The 11,825-nt window shown below is 40.0% G+C and overlaps 1 protein-coding gene across 5 annotated transcripts in view; it reads left to right on the top strand.

Moving 5' to 3' along the window:
* Nucleotides 1-440: 440 nt before the first annotated feature.
* EML5 (EMAP like 5) overlaps nucleotides 441-11,825 on the top strand; it is a 99,618-nt gene continuing 88,233 nt past the window's right edge. For 2 of the 5 annotated variants that reach the window (XM_058026822.1, XM_058026820.1), the window contains exon 1: nucleotides 446-725. In XM_058026822.1, coding sequence (XP_057882805.1) covers nucleotides 529-725 — 197 coding nt within the window. In that variant the 5' untranslated portion in view covers nucleotides 446-528. Of the gene's footprint in view, nucleotides 726-11,825 lie in introns of all 5 variants that reach the window. The other 3 variants (XM_058026825.1, XM_058026824.1, XM_058026821.1) reach the window with 3 other exon arrangements.

Genomic DNA, 11,825 nt, shown 5'->3' with positions numbered 1-11,825 from the left:
AAAGAAAAAAAAAAAAAAAAGAAAAGAAAAGGTAAATATAGAAAAGCCCCGCGACACGCCACAACGCGCGGTGGTGAAGCGCGCTCCCGCCCGCCCGCTCGCTGCCATCGCTCGGTGGCCGGCCCCCACTGGGTCCCCGCTCGGTCCCCGCTGGGTCTCCGCTCGGTCCCCGCGTCGCCCCCGCCGCCCGCCGGGCCCGCTCGGCCGCTGACGGCGCCGCCCTCGGCGCAGGCGCATCCGGGGCGCGGGGGGGCCGGAGCGGCGCCGCGCCCTCGCTCCGCGTCCCGGGCGGTGTCTCAGCGCAGCCATGTCTGGCGGCGCGGGGCGGCGAGGCGCGCTCGGGCGGCGGCGCCCTCTGTGAGGCGGCGGCGGCGGCGGACGAGCGGCGGCGGCGGGCATCCATGTCGGCGGGCAGGGATTAGCGCGGCGGGCACCCAGCCGAGCGGAGGGGGCGGCCGGCCCGTCGCCCCCTTCCCGCGGGGTCTCCGGCGGGAGCGAGCCGTACCCGGCTGGCGGGGGCGGGTGGACATGGCTGACCGGAGCGCGCCGAGCTGCCACCTGCGGCTGGAGTGGGTCTACGGCTACCGGGGTCATCAGTGCCGCAACAACCTCTACTACACGGCCGCCAAAGAGATCGTCTACTTCGTGGCGGGGGTCGGCGTGGTCTACAGCCCCCGGGAGCACCGGCAGAAATTCTACCTGGGGCACCAGGACGACATCATCAGGTACCGCTGGCGCCGCGCCCCCGGGCCGCATCCCGCCGCGGGCTCCGGCCGTCCCGGCCCCACAGCCCGGCTCGTCCCCCGCTCGCTCCTCCCTTCCCCCTGGAGCGGGGCGCGAGTGTTCCCCGGTGCCGTCCCGGGCAGCGCCGGTGGTGCGCGTCCCGCGGGTGCTGTGGGGGTCCGGGGGTCGGACCGAAATACATCAAGGACAGCCAGCGCTTCCTCACCGCCCCCCCCCGCCCGGGCTTCGCCGTGGGTAGAAACAGCCTGGAAATGGCTTTTAGCTGTCGGATTTAATCAGCCGCGCTGTGTGGCCCCCGCTGCCGCCGGTGTGCGGTGCCGAAACTCGTAGGGGCGCCTGTGCCCGGCGCGGCAGCCCCGGGGTCGCCGCTCGGTGCCCGGCCGCCCCTGAATGTCAAAGGGCCGGCGGGAGGAGAAGCATTAATCGCGTGTGTTCCCGGAGCGCTCGGGCTGCGGAGGAGGTTAATCTGTAGCAGGTAGACCTTTGTCTGGTGTTTAAAAGGCGACGATTACATGGGGAATTAGTGGCCTGCCTGTAACTCACGCAACTTTTAGCGTAATCTTAAAAGAACAGCCTTTCTTGAGAAGTTGCGGCTTCTTCTGTAGCTCAGTAGTTCATTTGGCAGGGAATGTTACCAGGTGCTGAGTCCATTAAAAAAATTAATTATAAACTGATGTTGCAAAAGAAGTGTGCTGGTATGATTTCTTATACGTCTTTCCACTCCAAGGATGCTTTTGTAAGCCTAGTGGTGTTGTGAGATCAGTAAGAGAATTTGAGGAGTATGAAGGGCAGATGTGAGCCTGAGTCATCAATCTTTTCCCTTACAGTAGGTGTCATTGCAGATGGATTTTAAATTCTGATTTCCTTTGGTCTTCCTATTGGGGTAAGAGCTAGTAGTAGATACTTTTGTAGGTCTTTTGTATGTTTAACAGTACAAAATTTGTTTTTATGATCCTTAGTGCTCCAAGGCATACCTCTGTATGTGTTACTCATGAGTAACAGGTATTGCCTGTAGGGAGCAGAATAGATGCTATGTCTTTCATTTAAGCTTTTAGACACACTAGAAAACTTGGTCATCATGGCCACTTTTTTCCTTTGTTTAAATCTTTTGGAAGGAATTTAAATAGCTCTGAAGTATGGCTGTGAATCTTTCTAAGAAGGGTGTCACTTCCATAGTATATTTCTCTTTGGTGCTAGATATGTGAATAAAATGTAGTCAATGTACCATGGTAGAGTGTCGTACTAGGGGTGTTGAGTCAGGAGTTTGAATCACTATTATTTGCATTGCTTAATATTTTAACATTATCACTTTAATCCAGGAAAAACTGTTTTCTTAAGAGCTGCTAGCCACCTGTGATGTCAGGTGCTGTGGGAAATCCAGATCTGCACCTTGCTATTGTGCTGGGGAAGCGGTGGCTCCCGCTCGTTCCGAGGTCGCGGCAGTGTAATATTACACATTTAATACCACCTATTCAGCAGGGCTTCCGAGTGACACTGCTTGTTTCAGTAGCACTTCTTGTAGCAGAAGAATTAAATGGTTTGAGCTACAACCGGACAAGTTTTCCCGTTTGCATGTGGTAACAGTTTCTTGCTCAGTCTCTCTCAGTTTTGGTACAGTGTGCTACATTTGGCTAAAATGTGACAGAATTGTTTAGAATAGTACTAAACAAAAAAACAAACAAGCAAAAAAACCCTCACAGAACCCAACAAACAAACAAAAATCTGCTGTAAGTCAGCAAACTGGAAAGAAAGTGTGTCTGGTTTGTGTATGTACTTTGATTTGAATGATACCGTGGCCCTTTCAAATATAGCAGTTTCTTCTGCCCTGAATTGTATTGATGTGAGAATGTAATTCTAAGTATGATAAGTATGCAGTTAGAATTTTGCATGGTTCTTAAATGCAAAAGCTATACAGAAATATCAGTATGCATAAAGAGGAATGCTTGGTTTAAAAGCAGTGTGGCTATTTCTAATAGTACGATTACTGCTACTTTCTCTAAAATGCGATGTGTTACCACTTAAATGCCATCTCACACTTTTGCTGACTAAACTTGACTATCTAAACATGTTAGTTCTTCATATTTAAAGGAGACATAGGAAGGTCAAATATTAAAAAAACAACAACAAAACCCAAAGCCCCAAAAGCAGAAATTGGATTATATAATATAGTAATCAGTGTTGCTAAATTTTCCCTCTGAAGATAAACTCAACTGTTGTATTGGAAAAGAATGAATAGATTTTGTGCTTTAGCAGTCTCAGCAAGTACTGTGCATGCTGAGATATTTGGGATTTTTTAGTGAAAGCAATGGGAGGATTAAGTGTCTTTTTACAAGTATGGGATCTAATTTATGAAAGCAGTTCTGGAGTCTGAAAATCTTATGTATTTAAAGAATCAAACTTTCATGAGCCTAGCTCCATAGCTACAGGGACTAAGCATAAATATTGCTCACTACATGGTGATATTAATAGTGCTCTTCATTATGAGAACTTTTATATTGTTATCATTCTTTGGATGACATTATAATTGTAAACATCAATCAGGAAAGAGGAACTGTAGTTCTTAAGTCAGAGACCATTTCTTTAGTAGTAGAAAACAGTATTGGAGTAATGGACAGTCATAGGACATTTTCCATCGGAAATTTCTAACACTAGCATTTAGTTTTTGTTCTGCTTTGAGGTTTTACCTGCTTTTGTTAAATGAAACCCTGCTGTATTATTTTTATATGATTAGGTGTTTTAACATGATTTGTTTTCAGTATGAGTGTCTAATCTTAATTTTAATCATGGTGTCCACACCCCAAACTCCTCAGCCTCAGTTAACTGTGTAGTAAAAGTAAGAAAGCTCTCTTTCAGTGTTTTGTCCCTCAGATCTATTGAAAACTCTTTTGGACTAAAAGAAGATAATGAGGATAATTTCAAACATCTTTTATTAGTCTGTTTTGGTGGTTTGTTTGTTTGGTTTTTTTTGTTTGTTTTTTTGTTTTTTTTTTTTAATTTGAACAATCTCAGTTGTATTCCATTTTTTAAAATACTTTTCTTGTGAGCTGGTGAGCTTTTGCTTTTTATGGATTTTTTTATATCTCATCTGAGAATTATTTTCCAGAAATTAACTCACTATTCTGGAGGATACAGTTACATGTTTTCAATCTTGTCTCCCATTTCTTATTCATTTGCATATATTTATGGTTGAGGTCCAGGAATGTATGCAAACACTTGTGGAAAGTATCAGCTGCAGAAATACTTTGGAAATTTGCATCTTTCAGGAGTGCAGTTAATTGAGTTCCTTATATTTTTCAGGAGTAAATAAGGAGAAAAATCTTGTACATGAAATCTCAGGTGACTGGCTTTGATCTGTTGCCAGCAGCATAACTTGGATGTCTGCTGTGTTTGTGGAAGAGAAGTTCCCCTGTCCAAGCATGGCTGTGTATGTGTGGGAGATACTATTACTGAATGAAAATGCAGGTTTTTCCTACAAAGCTACTGGTTTCTAGCATGTATTCTCTAGGATTTCATGCATCACCAAACTAGCTTGTGATCTGTAGAATGGTTTGCTTTCTGGTAGCTGAGGATGAAACAGTGTCTTGGTGTGTTCAGGTTAGATCTTAACTTTGTTCTCTCCATAATTTTATTGGTTTAGAGGATTGTGGGGTTTTTAATGTTGGCTGATCTTCCCATTTCAGAGACACCTTAGGGGGATTGTATTTAAATCTGATCTGAATCGAGATTTCAGAAGATGCCTCCTCAGAGTTTTAAGTTGTCATACTGTAAAACTCATGCTCACGTTGAGGCTCCTTATTTGTCTGGGCTAGCCAAAGCGTATTTGTGTATTTAATTTTTTTTGATATGAGAAGATTGGGAATCCTGAACTTATCCACCTTTTAAAATGGCAATCTACTGGCAAAAGCCTTTGATGTCACTAGGACAAATGTCTATGCTGATGTGCTCCAAGGAGACCACTGACATGCTCCAAGGTGACTTGTAGAATCATTTTTCCTTTTGATTTATTTTTTTGTTCCTTCCCTTCCTTCCCTTCCTTCCCTTCCTTCCCTTCCTTCCCTTCCTTTTTCCTGTGACCGTCTTTTCTTTTTTTGCTTCAAAGTACTGGAATTTTACTGGGAATTAACTTTTCATCGGACATTGATGAAAAATAATTGAAATAATAAACCAAATAATTGAAAAATAAAGCCAAAACATAAGGTTAAACCAGTGTATCTTTTTGAGAGCTTTAGTAGACTTGGGAAAATTTTATATTCTGCTTTCCATGATTCTTGATTTCAAACTTTAGCACTTATTTGTAATTCTCCTTTTGCACCATTACCTTTATGCTGACAAAAACCAACCACACAACTGTGCCAGTCACAGAAAGAAGAATTATGTTTCTCTGTCAGAAGGAAACAAATGAGGAAGAGTTGTTATCTGTCCTACTTTTTTAATATCCATTATGTGAGCTAGCTGGCAAATAATAGTGCTGCTTTTGTATATTCTTCCTAGAACTTAATCACTGTGACTACTTGATTAAGATGTTTGTGGTACATTTAGGTTTTATTGCTTAAAGTAGTAGCTGGCACATTTTTTGCTAGTAAGAACTCTTGAATCTCGGCTGATAATGGCATTTATGGCTCTGCTGTTGAGCAACTCTAGGCTGTGTCTAAGTGAATTTCCCTTCTTGTCTGAAGTCTGTACATTTTTCCTTGTCTTGGACTAAGTTGGGGGAAAGAAATCATCCATCATTTTTCCCAGGACTCATGCAGTGTTCTGCTTTTAGGGCAAACATAGCTTAAAATATTATTCAGAAAACATTAAAATTCTTTACTATTAGGAGTTCTAGTACCAGAAACTAGCCAATACCGTGCTACAAATGCAGAGGAGAAATAAATGTTTGTACTTTCTGTTTAGTTAAAACTTGGTCATTTCCCCTTTGTGCCCCTCTTGGTCATTTGCCGCTTTGTGTATCCAAGACTGTAGAGAGGTAAATTGCATGTTTACAGAGAGCAGAGGAATATGCAAGACAGGTAGAAAGAATGGCAAAGCATTTGTCTCTTTTCTCACACAGACAGGGTTTGGCTGATAACAACAAATTAATTTGCTTGTCTAAATCATGGCTTTTCTTGAGACAATTTTTCTTGTTGCTGTGAACTCTGGGGATTGCCTGAATTTTGTTTCCTGAGGAATAAAAATAAGCAGCCAAATCTCTGGCCACTAAACTGTGATCTTTTCAGGCGCTTGATTTAAGACTATCGTCTTTTTATATTTCAAATCTCAACTTTATCTCCTTCCTGAAGTACTATGATTTTGTTCTTGTATTCCAAGGCAAAATAAACCATTTCATTTTAGTGTCAACATTTCTTAGCTTCTACTGAGAATCAAAACCACTAAAATCATCTCTTCTCTCTGGTGTTAGTGCTGTCTGCCAACTCTGATTTATGTATTTATTGCAACACTCTGAGTGTTAGTCTAACCATCAACATCTAAGGAATTGTTGGACTCTGTCAGCTGCTTTCTAAGACTGCTCCTAGATAATGCTCTCTGGGAGGCAGGTCCAGCCTTGCTCTGTGTGCCTGTCAGCTGTGGTTTGCAAGCAGAAATTCTAGCAGTGCAGTGATTAGTCACATCCTAGTTTTGAATGGCAACAGATCTTTTCTTCCCCCTCTCTTTTCATTAACTATGCAGTGTTATGACTTTGGATGACCTGCTGTTGGATTTTTTTAGTAAAGATTGTATCATTCTGCCTCTCTTTGATCCCTTTTCATTAGATTCTAGTAATCAAAAAAAAAAAAAAAAAAAAAAAAAAAGAACAAAAGAGACTATTAAAAGAGACTATTTTCTCAGAAAAAGAGCCAAACAGGTTTCACAAGAACATAGAGGGAAGTTATTTTCTTTCCAGGTTCTGTGTTCCCCCACTAGTCTGACACCTAAGAGTTCTCAGAAAACCTCAACCAATTGAGTGTTGGGGTATCTGCTGTCAGGTTTATTGTCTTGTTCTTGTCTGGAATAAATGGTGTATGTTTCTGACCTAACTCCAGATGACAGTCAAGCACAAATGTTAAGGAATGGATACTAAGCACAGTTACAGAATTTTGTCAGGTGAAATTCTGTTAATTGGTTTGGCAGCAGATCTGTGAATTTTCACTAGGAATTTAATGATTAGTTGTGTATTTTGCATTTCAGGGAATGTAACTGAATGAATACTAGGTTGCCACATAAGGAAAGATTTCTAATTATCATGTGCAACTTCTCGTATCTTTTGAATTATGAATGTGACTGACATTTGAATTAAGCATGTTCTGGTGAGGAATTCTTTGTATGGACTTGGATTCTACAGTCCATATCTTTCTTTGTAGACAATAACTTTGTTATTTATTCATTTGCAGAAAGACAATCTCCCAAACGATTTCAATAATTATAACCATCAAAGAAGGCCAGTCATCCCCCATTGTAGCCTTTAATAACTGGAGAAAAACAGGAGTAAAATCCATTTTATAGTTGTGCTTCAGATATGAAATGGATCATGCATAGAAACACCTCAAAATGTAGCTTGTCTTATACTTAGGAAACATACAAGGTGCACACAGCCTGGATTATGGGGTATGGTGTTGGGAAACCAGTCTTTGTTCTCAGGTCCCAAGGAAGGTCCTTGGTAGGAGTATTTCCCTTGACTCAGTGCTGGTGAGGCTGCCCCTGGAGAACTGCAAACATAACTTAAAACATAAATACTGTGTGCAATTCTGGGCTCCTCAGGACAAGAGACATGAGGAACTGCTAAAGAGGCTCCATTGAAGGGCCACAGAGATGATGAAGAATCTTGGTCATCTCTCCTGATGAGAGGCTGAGAGAGCTGGGACCATTTGGCCCAGAGAGGAGAAATCTTAGAGTGCATCTGATCCATGTATATGATAAATAGCTGAAGCGAAAGTGTGAAGAAGATAGATGGATCCAAGCTCTTTTCAGTGGTGCTCAGTGACCAGTCAAGTGACTTTCCAACCAAAAATAAATCCTGTAGGCCCATGCTGAGCAGTAGGAGTTTCCAGAATTGGCGGTTCAGTTTGAAAGCTTCAGTGTTTTTACTACAAACATTATTTATTACTTTCTTTTTTTTACATAAAAATAATTTTATGTAAATCTTGTTAAGGAAATAATTTTTCAGATTATTTTTTCTTGAAGAAAATTAGATATGAACTATAGATCATGGTTTGGTATGCAATAGTATGCTTATTGTGAAACAAAATACCTTTAACAGTATTTTCTGTAAGAAAGAGTGGGCTTTGGGGTGTGTGCTCGTAGGTTCCTGCTGAAATGTGGCACCTGGGCTTCATTCTCCATTTGCACTTGACAAGGAAACCACGTTCTTGCTTCAAAGGATGAAAGCAATGTAATGCTAAGTCATGTGATGTACCATTCTGAGAGGTCAAATACAGGCACCCATCTCGAGATGATCTTTGTGAGCATTCTCAGTTTATTTCCCTCCATGAAAGAAGTCATTGCTTAAAACCTAAATCGTGTCATAATTAAACTGAGCAGTCCTCCTATAAGCCTCTAGCTTCAGTATCTTTTGTCTATCAGTCAAAATGGCATTTGTTAGAGCAGAAGCAATTGCTAGGACAAGGAGAGATGATTACCCTGCTGACCATTTTATACTGTGGTTCACAAGGGCAAAGTCCCAGTTAAGCTCTTTCCAGCTTTTCATGCTAAGTGGTCTCAAATGGTCAAATATTTAAAAGTCTGAAGGGAAGATTTGGGTGCATATCTTAAACAGATCAGGGATGATCTTCTTTCAGAGGAATGAAAGACAAAATTATGTGCCTTCTCCCTCTGGAAAACCAAGTTTTCTCAGTAGTTCTAGACCTGTTCTGGAACGTGTTATACTGTCTGAAAGACATTTTTTGAGGGATTTAGTGTTGAAACGTCATTATGTTTTTTTTAACCTACAGTTTTGTACATCATCTTTAAAAAATATTTTTCTTGGATTTGGTTTGATAAAATGAAAATATTTAAGTAATACAGAATAAAAACATTCCTGGATTCATTTTGAAGTGAGACTAGAATAAGCCTGTTGTTTAATACACCTGCATACCATTGAAAACTTTACCTTTTCTAATTAAAACTACACAAATAGAAATATCAAAAATATCCAACCAGAACTGAAAATTTAAAACATACTAGAAGTTGATTAAAGTAGATCAACACAGCAAGCAGCTAGGCTTAGGAGCTTGCTTTCATGCATTGTGCTTTTCATAGCCAGCAGTCACATCACCTTCTGATCTGATTCTGTCAGCACTCACAGGCAAGGTCAGGTCAGGTCAATACTCAAATGGGAAAATGTCTTGGTGCTGTAGAAAATGCTTTTCTGGATTTGGTACTTGGGTCTTTTTCTCAGAACTATTGCAACAACATGAGGCTCTAGGACAATGTCTGAGAAGAACAGGAAATGTACCCAAAAGCTTAATAATGTTTGATTCCTAAAAATTTTGGAGCATTTCTGCAGAAATGTTGAGGTCTGCCCTAATCTTTTAGGGCAGTAACTTAACATGTTTCAATAATTTTGAACTGTTGATTTTTTTTATCCCTCTTTAATTTTTTTAGATTGAAAACCATAGTGTACATGTTCAGTATGGCATAAAAAAAAAATTAGTTTAGACTTTACTGTAATTGATAACACAAACATTGTGGCCTCTTTAAAAAAGATATATGTTTGAAACAGAACCTGAAATAATTGCAAAAAGATGTTTCTCGTTTTATGTCATCTACATTTTAGAGTTTTTGAAGTTAAAACTGACACTAACATTAAGCTAAAAATCCATAGAATTTAGTCATACCTTTTATAATATCTCCAGGGCTTTTTTTTTACTTCAAGAGATAATTTACCTAGTTTTTCAAAATATTATTATACAACCTGCAGAGTTGTATTTGTGATTTAGGACAGCACTTTTGTTTAGCATCAATGACTTTAAGGGGAAAATAGTATATTATCCATAAAAATGGCAAATGTGTCTAATCTGTACCGATAAAGATTAGGCATACGCTCACATTAAAATTTAGGTTTCTTAAGGTACACTTCAATTATAGTGCTGTTATGATATGATCAAGGAAATTGGTTTATTCACAATATATTTTTTGAATTGACATAAACTATTGGTTTTGCTACATTCGCATGGTAAGCAAAACTACTGGGCACTTGAAATACCTTGAAAAGAAAAATAAAGCTGTAATTTTCCTTGAACTTAGGTAGCAGAGTGTGAAAGCTCCCATAACCATCTTAATAATTTGGTTGAATGTTTGACCTAGATGGTGTTGAATGTTTTCTTCAGAATACATGGAGTGAAGATATTTTGCCCAATGCGATTCTGGTGTCTCATGTGGTGTGGTGTGAATTTCCCCTGGTGTAACAGTGAAGCACCTTACAGAATGTTATAGACACATACAAATCACCTTCATTAGGGCACAGATTGCTCTGATTACTCCACTGGCTCCAAAAGACTTCCCCGTCTACAAGAAATACCCAGTGTCATTATTTGCATTGCTGTTAGCTATTACATAGTAATAGTAATAGCTGGTAGCTATTACCATAGTAATAGGCTTTGAAAATGCAGTGCTTGGTTTGCACAAAAAAAGGTCAGAATCAGCCAAGATTGCCTTAACTCTTGGTAGCAAAAGCTAGGATAGAATTTTAAAGTCAGGTTTATGATGCCTATCTTTTATATTGCAAAAGATAGAATCCACAAAGGATTCCAGTGTGTGCACCATCTGATGACACCACTGCTACTCTGCATTTAAAGCAAGATGTCTTTGTGAGACCACTTCAGTTAGAAAAGCAGTGTTCCTTGTTATTTTACCTGCTTGCTAGAGGATACTTGCATCATTAAATCTCCAAAGAAATACTATAGCTTTTCTTCAGAGTAGCTGTCCTCAGTCTAGTTGCAAAAGACTTTCCTTTAACTGGAAATTCTCATCGCTGTTGAGAGGCTTCCTGCTGGACTCCTTGTCTTTTGAATAAGTTCTGTAAGATGGTGCCTGATACTTATTCCTCTATGAAAGCCCTGGGTATTCAGATATTACTTCAGAAAATACAGTGAACAGTCCTTCCAACCATTTTTCATAGGTTTCTAATTTCATTTCACTGCTTGATCTTCCAAACCTTTTCAGAGGAATTCCTTTGTAGTGCCTATTGCTTTGGGCTGCAGACAGGATGGATCAAGACTCATAACTATGCAAAGGTCAGTTTGATTACTTAGCCTTAAAAGCACAGGCCGTTTTAGCAAAAAGCCTCAAAAATCCCACAAAAATCCCCAGAAAGTCATTAAAAACTAAATCTTCTAGTCTAACAGCAGTGTCCAACTTCTAATTGCTCAAATATTCATGGGGTCATCTTTGATAAATATTTTTAGAGGCTCCTTTTTTGGGATTTGAATTCAAGAATTGGAAGAAATGTGTCCAGAGTGAGTAAATGGTGAGAATAACATCAGTGTGAACAAAATGATCAGCTCTAGAGGTACCTGCAGTAGTGCTTCCACTGATGGTTTGGCCACATGAGTGACAGATTGCATTTAGGGAAATCTTGCATTTGCCTTTTACAATGTGTTGACTATAGAAAGTATTACACCTTAAACTTCCTTTGGCTTCATATGAAGTATATTGATAAGATATTTGGCATGAAATTACATGCAAATAAATGCTTGATTCAGGGGAAAAATTCAAGTGAAAAAAAGAAACTAAACTGAGGCAAAGGATGAGACCTAATAATAAAGAAAATGTGTCCAAAAGCTGAAAATTATGTTTAGAAATTGCTCATAGTTAGATTAAAGTCATTGTGTTCTCACAATGTTCATACATTTCACTCCTGATTACTTAATGTATCTTTTACTTTACCCCAACTGAGAATGAAATTTGTAGATATGACATGTTTTTAAAACAATGTTCTCAAAGAGTGTTTTGCTGCTTTGATTCTTTCTATTTATGTGGTACATTTCTTGTGACTAAATCTAGTTGGATATTTTAAAACTAACAGTGACCCTTCAATTTTCTGAACCATAGGGTAACAATAGCAAAGCTCCTGTTAATGTCAGACTGTGGTGAAGGGGCATACA

This window comes from Melospiza georgiana, chromosome 6 (genome assembly GCF_028018845.1).
Source record: "Melospiza georgiana isolate bMelGeo1 chromosome 6, bMelGeo1.pri, whole genome shotgun sequence".
NCBI lineage: Eukaryota > Metazoa > Chordata > Aves > Passeriformes > Passerellidae > Melospiza > Melospiza georgiana.
This window is presented reverse-complemented; position numbering and strand designations above follow the sequence as displayed.